At 40.4% G+C, this 11,826-nt stretch overlaps 1 protein-coding gene across 3 annotated transcripts in view; it reads right to left on the bottom strand.

Annotated features, from left to right (window-relative positions):
* Window positions 1-1,989: 1,989 nt before the first annotated feature.
* SEMA4F (ssemaphorin 4F) overlaps window positions 1,990-11,826 on the bottom strand; it is a 40,688-nt gene continuing 30,851 nt past the window's right edge. For 2 of the 3 annotated variants that reach the window (XM_012452138.3, XM_012452140.3), the window contains one exon: window positions 1,990-2,787. In XM_012452138.3, coding sequence (XP_012307561.1) covers window positions 2,732-2,787 — 56 coding nt within the window. In that variant the 3' untranslated portion in view covers window positions 1,990-2,731. Of the gene's footprint in view, window positions 2,788-10,979; window positions 11,406-11,826 lie in introns of those variants that run through there. The other variant, XM_012452141.2, reaches the window with a different exon arrangement.

Here is an 11,826-nt window from a genome sequence, read left to right as displayed (position 1 = left end):
CCCTTTATAAACCTGTGGCCTGAAAGCCTTCAAAATGATTATTTTAATGACTGAATAATGTTCCATTGCATAGATACACTGTAATTTAGTCAACCCTTTCCCTATTACGTTAAATTTTCTTATATATTTGGTTTTCCTATCCTCAAAAATGTTTCTTTAAAATGAATTCTCAGCACGAGGCAAGGTGGCTCACACCTATAATCCCAGCACTTTGGGAGGCATTAGCAGGTGGATCACTTGAGGCTAGGCATTTGGCACCAGCCTGGGCAACATGGCAAGACCTCGTCTCTACAAAAAATACAGAAATTAGCCAGGCATGATGGTGTGCACCTGTGGTCCCAGCTACTTGGGAGGCTGAGGTGGGAGGATCACTTGAACCTGGGAGGTAGAGGCTGCAGTGAGCCAAGATTGTGCCACTGCACTCCAGCCTGGGCAACAGAGCAAGACACTGTCAAAAAAAAAAAAAAGAAAGAAAGAATTCACCAGAGAAGCATAACTAGGTTAAAATATATGAATATGGTAGATGTTTTCATTATTTCTTACTTTTTTTCTTTCTCAAATTATCCTATCTTCAGCCATGAAGTTAGTAAGACATTTAGGCAGAGCATCTTGGCCATTATTTGGGGTCAATAATTCATTTTCTTATGTACTTTAATAAGCTTTTTTAAACCTCTCGTTTAAGTTACCATAACCATTATCTTTATTTTAAAAGTCATGCTATCACATTGATTCATTTAATCTACTGTGTTTTTAAGTTCTTTTTTGAGATTTTCATTGCTATCTATTAATTTTTTTCTTTACCATTTTTTTCTGTAGCTTTAGTTCTTATAAAGTTATTCCTACACAATAGAAATTAATACTCTTTACTAGTTTTTCCACAACTTGATTTAGAGGTTTAATAAGCTTACAAATCTGGACTTTAATTTGATATATGGTGTGTGGCCTTCAGAAAGAAGAAACTAGTCTTGACTGATTGGTTGTACTTATTTCACAATGTTTAAGTCCCTACCCTGGGAAGTCAGTTTGGCAGCATCATCCCATGGGAGCAGTTATTTACAGGTTAACCAGTCAACGTACATATTGCTTGGCAAGACCAGGCTTCAGCTTGTCCAGCATGAGTCTCGACTTACCCTTCTATATTCCCTACAACAACTAGCTCCATGCTTTCCACCTGACAGATGTTCCACAAGTGTTTGTTAATTTTACCTGATTGGCATCAAAACAAAGATAGCAACACAGAGCTGTTATTTAAAAGAATAAGCCAGAAGCTGAAGGGTATTGTTTTTAACTATTAGGACATGTCGCCACACATTAGTCTTTCCCAGCTCATTGTTAGCTAGGAATGACTGCGAATGGGAATGCTAGGGGAAAAATTCTGGATGGGTGTGGCTAATAAAGAGGATATGGCTGTGGAGCACGTAGACTTGGCTTCAAGCTCTGCATTTACTACCTCCTAGCTGGGGACCTTGAGCAAACTGAGCTCCGGGTTCCTCATTTTGTAAAAAGAGTTCAAAAGAGCTGTTAGTGTGGTTGAAATGAGAGTTCGAAATAATACACTCAGAGAACCTGGCAAGGTGTCTGGCCCTGGGAAGGTGCTCAAGGCCTAACAATGATTATCACCTTCCTTGCTTCCAACATGTGCTAGAAAATATAAGTACGGCCAGGTGCTGTGGCTCACGCCTGTAATCCCAGCTCTCAGGGAGGCAGAGGCAGGAGGACAGCTTGAGCCCAGGAGTTCGAGACCTGCCTGGGCAATATAGTGAAACCCTATTCTCCACAAAAAGGAAAAAAACAAAAAGACAAAAAAAAAGAAAAGAAAATATACGTGCATTAAAAAAAGAGAGACTGAAGGATGTGCATCACTATGAGAAAGCATGACTATCAAGAAGAAAGCATAAAAGGTTGAAAGAAGCACACACACACGTGTGCACATATGCACACACGTGCACGCGCACACACACACGTGCAACAATTCCAGGCTCAACCATCTTGGCTGCAGATATTTTATTAAACATAGGAATATATTATAGCCAAGTTGTCTAAACTGTTTATCTGAGTCTTTCAGAGTTTGTCTGTTAATAATCTAGCTCTAAAAGGTTGAAAGCTTCCCGGTTCATTCTAACACAGCAGTCCCATTTCTGAGAATTTCTTTTAAAATATATCCACATACCTACAGAATAATGTATTTATGAGGTTACTTACTGCAGCAGAAGACTGGAAACACTTCATATATGTATCACTAGGGAACTGGTTGAATAAATAAACTGTGACACAACCACACAAAGGAACACTCTGTAGCTATTAAAAAAAAAATGAGGAAACACCCTATGAACTGATAGGGGACAATTTCCTTGATTTATGGTTAAAAAGAGCAGGTGTAGCACAGGTTATAAAGCATGCTACTTTTTCTGCAATATTTTCCAGAGCAGCAACTTCCCCTTCCCGAGCTGCAAAACCACTAACACAGGGCTGATCTTAGGAACCAACGTGGGTTCAGCACTGGGACATTCACAGGCTAAAGGAGAAAAACTATACCATCATCTTACTGTCTGCTTAGGAAGATATTTGGCATAATTCAACATCCATCCTATCCCCTGAAAAGAAAAATATAAAACCCTGTTAGTGTTAGAGATAATACAAAGACTCCCTCTATATTATAAACCTATTAGAAATCAAGAGGAAATATGAAAAACAATGGTGAAATACTAAAGGTGCTGCTGTAGAATCACGTTCAAGTCAAGAATTTGAGTTCTATCTGGGCCAGTTGTGGAAGTTCCAGCCAACACACTGAAATAAGAAAAAAAAGAAACAAAGGTAGTATTTTCAAATGATGTGATATTAATCAATGGAAAGTGAGTTAAAATAAGAAATATCAAGCAATAGCATCTTTTGCAGGATGGTGATATAGAATAAATGTATTATTGTGAAAAAGTATCCAAGATATAGTATCAAATGGAAAAAGCAGTTTACAAAACAGTATCATACTGTGTTTATTTAAAATATCTATTTATATCCCTATGTTGAATATATACATAGAGAAAAATCTAGAAGGAAATTCACCAAAATATATTTAGAGATTGTATCTCTGGCCTATGGGTTTTGAAGTGATCCTTATTTTTATATTTTTTTCAGCATATCCTAAATATTATGAGCATATTTACATAATTTTTTTAGATAAATATCTTTCACCCACAAACACACACACTCATGTGTGCACATGCAAAACTCATTTCAAGGTCAGTGGGATGAGCTGCATTTCTCTTAAAGCAGTTAGTGTTTGTGACCTAAGGCTACTTTCCAACTCACTCCCACTCTTGTGAAAAACCAAGCTGGTCTGCTCTGCCTCGTCCCTGCCCCTCTGAAGGGAAGCCTCAGATCTGTGGGCTCCAAAAAAGCTTACTCTGGGCTCAATTCCCCAGGTAACCAGGGCCCCTGTCCTCAGTAACCACACCCAGTGCTAGCCCTATCCTAGCTGTTTGCAAAGAACTCCCAGCCCTCTGAAGACTGCCCACTTTGCCTGAGTGAAGAGGGCCCCTCCTTGTGACACATCCAACAGAAGCCGTTGCCTCCCCAGTGGGTGATTTTGGAGGTCACTTTGGCAGCCTCAAGCTTCCAAATGCCAGACTTCTCAGCCCCACAACGGAGCTGAAGTTCATAGGCAGAGCATACCAGGTCCTGTCATTTCATCCCAGATCTCTTGAGACCTTAAATGTCCCTCACGTGTTCCCTCCCTTGGGTCCCTGCCTTGTACTTTAGACAGCTGGTTGGGTGCATTCTGCTGCTTTGTTTCTGTTGGCCACATTTCATGAACCCTGTGTCTGCCTGTCCCCACCTCATCTTAGGTACACTGCCCGGCACAAGCTGCTGGTATGTGTGGTGTATCTGATCCTTACCTATTCTCCACCCTGCATCCTGAAGTTGTGAGAAGGGCCCTACCAGGTCTCAATTCCTCTGGGGAGAGGACTGGATTTGCTATCTTCCTGTGTCAACTTGAGTCACAATCCAGCAGCTTGCCCCAGAGCCTGGTACTTCTTTTGCCTGGTACTCGCCCCACACCCCACCAGCTTCCCTCCTGGCCCAGTGCCTACCACACCATCGGAGGGTGGTCAGGCCACTCTGTAAGGCTGGACACCCTCACCACAGACAGGAGCATTCCCTTCACATGACTGCAGCAGTGAAGTGAGTGACCAAGCCATACATATGCCCAGCGTGACTCAGTAGACTGAGATCAAAGCTGGCCTTGATCACTTTGGATCTCTGAAAAATACTGGCATAATCATTCCTCATTTATCCAGAATCAGCTATCAGTCAGTGTCTCCTTTCCATAATTCAGTTATGAACCAGGAATTAATGCACAAATACAAATGTCTTCAAATAGAGTTGCTTTGAACCTGGGAAAACTTGATGTTATACTCATTTTCACCTAGCTTGGTTATTTGATTTCTAACTCCAAAACGTTTTAAGAAAAGCAAACTAGAAAAGGAGCTACGTGGCAGGCATCAGGAAATGACTGCCTGATAATTGATAACATGCAAGGTTTGGGAAAGTATGAGACCTCCAACGGAGCAAACAGTCCTTTGCATCTGATACTACCACTCAGCACAAAACTTCACGTTTATAACAAAACCCCAAGTCACGCATGTGCAAACATGAGTCACCTTCAGCATGCTCCCCCAGGAGTCTCTCTGTTTCCGAGTAACTCCCAGACTTCTGAAGACTGAACACCTTGTCCACAGTTGAGAGGGCCCCTCCACATAATGCATCTCCAGAAGCTTTTGCATAATCACATTAGGCAAGCAGCATGGTCAGTTCTCATAATTTGTACCTCAGTTCTCAGAAACTGATAGGAACGTATTTTTATGGTTGATATATTTACACCAGTAAATAAATATATATTCATATATTTAAAGCACAAATAGTGCTGTATTTGCTGCATTGTTTCTTGAATTAGATAATGGAGGGGAAAGAAAGCTTGACCAATTCGTTGTTAATGGCCTCAGTTTTCTGATGAACTTCGCCCTCCTCATCTCTAAAACAAAGCTAATAATACCTACCTGAAGCACTTTGGATTACCATGAAAATCTAACAGAATGGCTATGTAAAAGTTCTCCAGAAAGAAATAAAGAATATATAGTAATTTCTCTCATCTAGATTGGATTGTGGATCTAAATTACAGAAGGAAGGAAAACTACAAATACATATTACTCAAAGGTTAGAGATAAGGCAAATCTTGAAGACAGCTAATTGACAGAATTGGATACAGCTGAGAGCGAACTTCCGCCCAGCATTAGCAACAGGCTATTCTTGGGGAAAAAGCGACACCTACTGCATCTAACTATACTACAATGGACCTGGAAAACCAAAAGTCTTCAAACTTGTCTTTAATGTTAGTCAGGCACAAGATCCGTACGTCACTATTGCAAAAATAAAAAATTAGAAACAGTCATATTGTATTTCCCCGGGAAAATCACAATCTTCTTTCATTTAAAAATAACTTGTTTTTCATATTCAAGTGTAATGCCTGTTAATTATAGATATTTAAAGAAAAACATAAAGATCCTCTAATAACATCATCAAACATCTTAGAGCTGCTGCCACTACCATCTTCGTCTTCATTATTCCATTTTTTCTTTCCCTTATTCTCCTTCCCCTCCTCTTAATTGTCCTCCTCCTCTCTATCTCAATTCATGCACATTGTAAAAAATAAAAATAAAATAAAAAGACAGTAAATCAAAAGTAAAATCCCTCATCAGGTGTGACCATTGCTAACAGTTTGTTGTGGGCTATGCCACACAATTTTATGACAATGAAAATACATATCTGTTACAAACAATTATGAGATAGTACTGATCGTCATTGCTCTCCAGTCAAAGATCACTGGGAATACACTTGTAGTCAAGCAAGTTGGGGTTATTACTTTTTTCTGTGGGGGAGAATGCATGACATGGGAAATTGTGGGGTGTTTCAGTAAGAGGGTATCGGAAATAACTTATTATGGGACTCAGGCTTGTGTGAGTCAGGTTTGCAGAAGGGTTTAAGGAAGAAGAGTAATTCTGTGCGTGGGTGTCTTAATAACTCTCATCTGGGAGGAGGGAAGACTGCTGCAAGGCTAAAGCCAGTAAAGAACTGGTAAAGCAGCAGCAATCATTCCTATTAGCCAGGAGAAGAGGATGCTAGGTCATTTTGTGGTCTGGACAATGTTCCTGTTTTGTCTATGTTCAGACATGATTACAGAGTGATCTCATTTTTTTTCTTGATCTATCATTGGCACTGAGTGTCCTTGTCTGATGTTGGTGTTCTACGAAATCCTTCATGTTCAACAAGAGAACACCGAAACCTGGCTCTGAGTGCCAGGCCAGCTCCCAGCTGTCAGAAACTGCTTTGCTCTTTCTTATTGTTTTCTCTTTTTTTGCTTAACAATCTGTACATTTTTTCATGTCAATACTGATGCTTATTTACCCAAATTTCTCTTGTTGAATAATTGATTTTTTCCAACATTTTAGGCTTATAATTAATATCAAAATAAAAATCTTTAGAAGTTTGTCTTTGCAGAGTTTACTGCTATTTCCTTAAAATAAATTTCTAAAAGTGTAATCACTGGATCAAATTATATATATTCACTTTAAAGCTTTCAGTAGATATTACCAGAATGCCCTCCATAGAGTGTATACTAATTTCACTTCCAACAATAGTATAGAATACCCACTCTCCCCAAACCCTTGTTTGGGGAGCACACAATGTCACCAAACTTTTCTTTTTGTCTTTTCTGGTTCCATAGACAGAAAAACATCTTACTTTAAAGTGTTTTATTATGTAAAATTTGATACACACAAAAGACAAAATGAGGCATGTATATGTCTCACTAGACTACACTACATTAGACTTTCTCAGTAGCTTCAAGGGAGTCTGATTAGGTGGTACAAAGGCTTTGACTGGCATCTGAAACCTGTTTCTCAAACTGCTAGTTAAGAAGAGAGGTCAATAGAATGAGGTATCTTTGGGTTCCTCAGATTTGGAACACACCTTAACAATAGTGCCTTTCAAAGTGTGTTGCTGTCTGCTTACTCTCTCCCTGTCCCCTGAATTATGAGCTTTAAGGGGAGAGAGACTTCGTTCTACTCACTTTTGTGTTTCCAGAACCTAGCCTACAATCTGACCTAAATAGACCTAAATTAATATTTAATGAACATCCCCAAATGTATTTTTTTAATTAATTGATACATAAGTAGTTGGAGGTGATAAATTAGACCCATAGATTTTCTATGTAAGGAACATGCTTATACATAAATTTCATTTGTCCAACTACTCTGTTGGAATAATTCCTGTGGATTGGAACTGCCAGGGTAAAGTATCTACAAGATCTAAATTTTGAGCAAATTTCCCAAAACTGGAGTAAATTTTTCCAGTGTTTAAGAATTCCCCACTTCCTAAAATTCTATACAAATGTTAGATATCTGTATTTATGATCATCGATAATGTAATATTACAAAGAAATTGCTTTGTCATCTATTAATGTTTAGCTACGTCATCTTCATATCACCATATTAATCATTTGTGTTCATTTTCCTCTGTTCCTTTTATTTTCATTTCCCTTGTAATATTAGTCTTTGTTGTTGATTTGTAAGAGCTCATTTATGATTAAGAATGTTAAAATTTTTTCAAGCATTGCAAATGAAATACCATGTTTTTCTCATTTATTTTACTATGGTGTTTTAATTTTTGGTTTTACAGATGTTATGTATTGAAATAGGATCATGTTCTGTTTTATATATATGAAGAGAACAATAAGTGAAGGAGGAAATACCACTCCACTATAGGAAGGCAAGACCCAGTACTTGGAAGTTGATCCCTAATGGGCACTATTTGGGTACTTTGTATACCACAGGGGTTCTGAGCACAAGCTTTGGAATCTGAGAGACCTGGGTTTTAGTCACAACTCAACTACAAACTAACTGTATGACCCTGAGCAAGTTATTTCTCCTTCGAGCCTCAGTTTCACTGACTGACAATGTGGCTAACAACACCAGTCTTTCTGAGATTGAGTTTGATGTATAAAATGTTTAGCTCAATGCCCACACCATATCTAGAACCTTATTATACTTTAGGGCATTATGATTACTATTAAGGGCAACTATGATCGGAGAATTTATGCTTGCAAAGTAGTGTTGTGCCTTCCAGGGATACTTTGATTCTTTCACTCTGAAAGAAAGAGCAGAGAGGACCTACCTGTGAACACCAGACACAAATTAGGGCCCCAAGCAAAGAAGGGTTCAGGATGGAGTTCAGAATATAGACGGGGAGAGGTCGTTTGAGGTCTAAGAGAAGAACACTCTAAAGCTGTCCCTTGAAAAGCATGAGCCTGTGAGCAGAGGCTCCCAGGGGCTGCCACTTAGTACTGCAGAACCACAGGAGCTGGGAACTATGTGGTCTCCTATAGGAGGACTGACCAGTGGATGATGTTGGCCTCTTAGCAAGACCTGCGTTCTTTCCATTACCCAGTGGGTCAGCTCGGCAATGGCCATATTCATTCACTCAGCAAATATTGAGCATCTACTACGTGTTCAGGCACTGTTCACTGTTCTAAGAACTGGAGAAACAGCAGTGAACAAAAAAGCCAAGAACAAAAAAAAACTCCGGCTTTCAGGGAGTTTGCAATCTAAACAAGAAGGAAAATAATTAAAATAAACAAGCAAACAAGAAAATACAAATTAATGATATGCTATGCTGAGAATTAAAATAGGAGGATGTGACATGAAGTAACTGGGAGCTACTTTATACAGAGTAATCAGGGTGGGCCTCTTTATGAAGGCAACGTTTAAGATAAAGCCTGACTAACCAGAAGGACACAGGCTTGCAAAGATCGGGGAAACAACTATTTCCCTGTGGTTGAGAACAAGCTTGGTGTATCTAGAAAGCTAAATGAAGGCTGGTGTGGCTGTTGCCCTGTGTGAGGGGAAAGTAAAAATAGTTTAGATAGATGGACAGAGGTCCTAACATGTAAGGCTCTGTAAATCACAATGGGGGATTTGGATTTTATTCTAATTGTAACGGGATGTGATAAGAATGTTTTAATTTGGAAGGAACAACATGATCTTAGTTTTCAAAGGTCACTGTTGATACCTAACTCTAAGACAGCTATTACTATAGCTGTCTTTCCTGGGCACACATTTTACGGTATCTATGGTTTTTATTTGCCCAGCCAACTTAACCATGTCCCTCGTTCTGACAATTTAATCCTGTCTTCCCTGGGCACACATTTGACTCAGGCCTGACCAATCATAGTATCCCATTTCCTTGGACACAGTTATTGGTTCAGTGTGGGCATGTGATCTAAGCTGGACCAATCAGAATCTTTCCCTGGGATTCCTGGATTGGAGCTAAAGAAGTAGCCTTGCCTCTACTATACAGAGCTGAGAGAATATGAAGGATTGATGGCAGCCATCTTTCCTAGCTCTAGGAATATGTCCATTTACAGCAAGCAGAACATGCAGAGATGACAGACTAATGGAAGAAAAAGAATCCTGGTGGCATTAAACCCTGATTCCAGTGGCTAAGGCCTCAGTTCCTGAGGCCCTTCCTGCAATCCTGGGAAATACCTACTCCTTATCTTTTCTACTGAGTCACTAAGTTTCTCTTTTTACTAAACTCAGTCACCATGAGTCCTCTCCAATTCAGCAGCCCTTCTTACCTAGGTATTTTTTTTAAATATCCAGTCACCATTTCTCTAAAAGGAAATTCACTTTACTTCATGGAGACAGAAGAAAGGAGAAGAAGTAGCAGGTGCTCAATAGGAGAGGTGAGTGAGATTATGAGTGCATTTAGTATGTTTCCCTTCAGTAAAGAAACAAAGAGGACATCAGCAGCTCTTAGTCCTAACAAAAGGGTCTGAGGCCATAATTTTTGTTTTTGTTTTTTTGTTTTGAGACAAGGTCTCGCTCTGTCACCCCTGCTGGAGTCCAGTGGCTCACTTCAGCCTCCACCTCCCAGGCTCACAGGCTTAATCCGTCCTCTCACCTCAGCCTCTTAAAGTAGCTGGGACTATAGGCGTGTGCCACCATGCCAAGCTAATTTTTGTATTTTTTGAGAGACAGGATTCCAACATTTTGCCCTGGCTGCTCTGGAACTCCTGGACTCAAGTGATCTGCCTGCCTTGGCCTCCCAAAGTGCTGGGATTACAGACATGCGCACCATGCTGGGCCTGTGGCTATCCTGCAGGCACAAATGCTTAGTACTGTGATCTGAGCATAAGGCTATGACAACCCTCTCCATCTGCTTGAATTTGCATAGTCACGTGGCTTGCTTTGGTCATTGAAATGTGATCATGAATGTTACTTCTACACAGAAACTTTAGGAGCCTACCTATGGCTAGCCAAGTTCCCTTTTCTGTCTCTACAATCATAGAAGCTTGTGTCAAGATGAAGCCTCCCTGAGCCTTGGTTCCTGACTACCAAGGATAGAAATACGGCATGAGTAACAAATGTTTTAAGCCACTAAAAGAGTGTGGGGTTGTTATTGCATCATAACAAAGGCTTCCCTGGCTAGTACCACAATAAATACCCAAAGGAATAAGAACTTATCTAGCAAAGATCCTAATGACAGCTGTATTACAAACCTTTGTATAGGGAAGATGTGGACACCTTATTTTGTTGACTGGAATCCTGTAGGTTCATGTTCCCTTTTTCCCAAGGACATTTACCTAGGAATTGTAAGGCAATCTCAATCTATGATGACCTATATTATAATGATGAAACCACAGGCTTGGAGTCTGGTAAAAAAGTTAATTTGGTGGATATGCGTGAGGAGAAGTTGCATTAGGGGAACGGCCCCTGCAAAAGGTTGGAGGAAGGTCCTCTTTCTTCATTTTGGGAACTTGCCGCTCACTCAACTCCACGCTATCTTGAGCTATTCTTCTCAATCTATAGGTAGGTTCCTCATGAATATGCTCCAGACCATGTTAGAAATGCTGATATTAGTGGGCAGAAATTTTTCTCCACAAACTCATAGGTACAAAAACTATTTCTGTTTCTTTATTTAATCAAATTAACCTGATTCTAAGCATCCAGTCACCTGATAAGATACTTGATCTCAGCCATAATGACGGTGGTCATCCCTTTCCCTAGAATTTCACATGAATCCAGAAGGTTCATGTAGCTCCCAGCAAAGGGCAGAAGATCCTCTGGTTCTTATGACTGCTGCTGAGAAGCTCCTCATCCAAGCCCATACAGAGGATGGGCAGCTCCCTCCTTCCACACCAAGCATGGGACCCTTTCTCACAATCCTCCAGATCACAGCTGTCTCAAGCAAACACATTCCATCCCAGCAGAGGTCTGTCACATCTGGGGAAATGGCATGGAAGCAGGGCATAGGTCTGTGCTGCATCCCACGCTGCACAGGAGTTCAAGGACCTAAGAGGGAATGGAAGGGGATAAAGAAAGACAAAGACAGGGACATAGAGAAAGGTGGACCAGGCAGTCTGGGAGGTGAAGATGTCAGTCTCTCTGGCCCCGATCTGTCTCAGTGTACTTTATTGTATATGTTCACAAAGCACATAGCTGAGGGAGGGTGCAGTTACTTGGAACAGCCTGTGGTTATTATTCTCATACTTTAGTTCACATACTTCAGCTAAAAACTATCTTGTAGCAAGGTCAGCAAAAGCTGGTTATCTCTCTGTAGGCCCATCTGTTCTCTCCGAGACATACACATCTTCCTACCGTGGTTTCATTTCCCTGAAGTTCACCCAAAGTATACAGCAGCCTTGCTGCTATCCCCCCAGAGTGGGTGGGCTACTCTGGCTCCCTGCATAGGTCTGTATCACTCAAAGAAAAA

Source organism: Aotus nancymaae, unplaced genomic scaffold, assembly GCF_030222135.1.
Source record: "Aotus nancymaae isolate 86718 unplaced genomic scaffold, 86718_ANA_hifiasm-v0.15.2.pri h1tg000017l, whole genome shotgun sequence".
Lineage (NCBI taxonomy): Eukaryota > Metazoa > Chordata > Mammalia > Primates > Aotidae > Aotus > Aotus nancymaae.
This window is presented reverse-complemented; position numbering and strand designations above follow the sequence as displayed.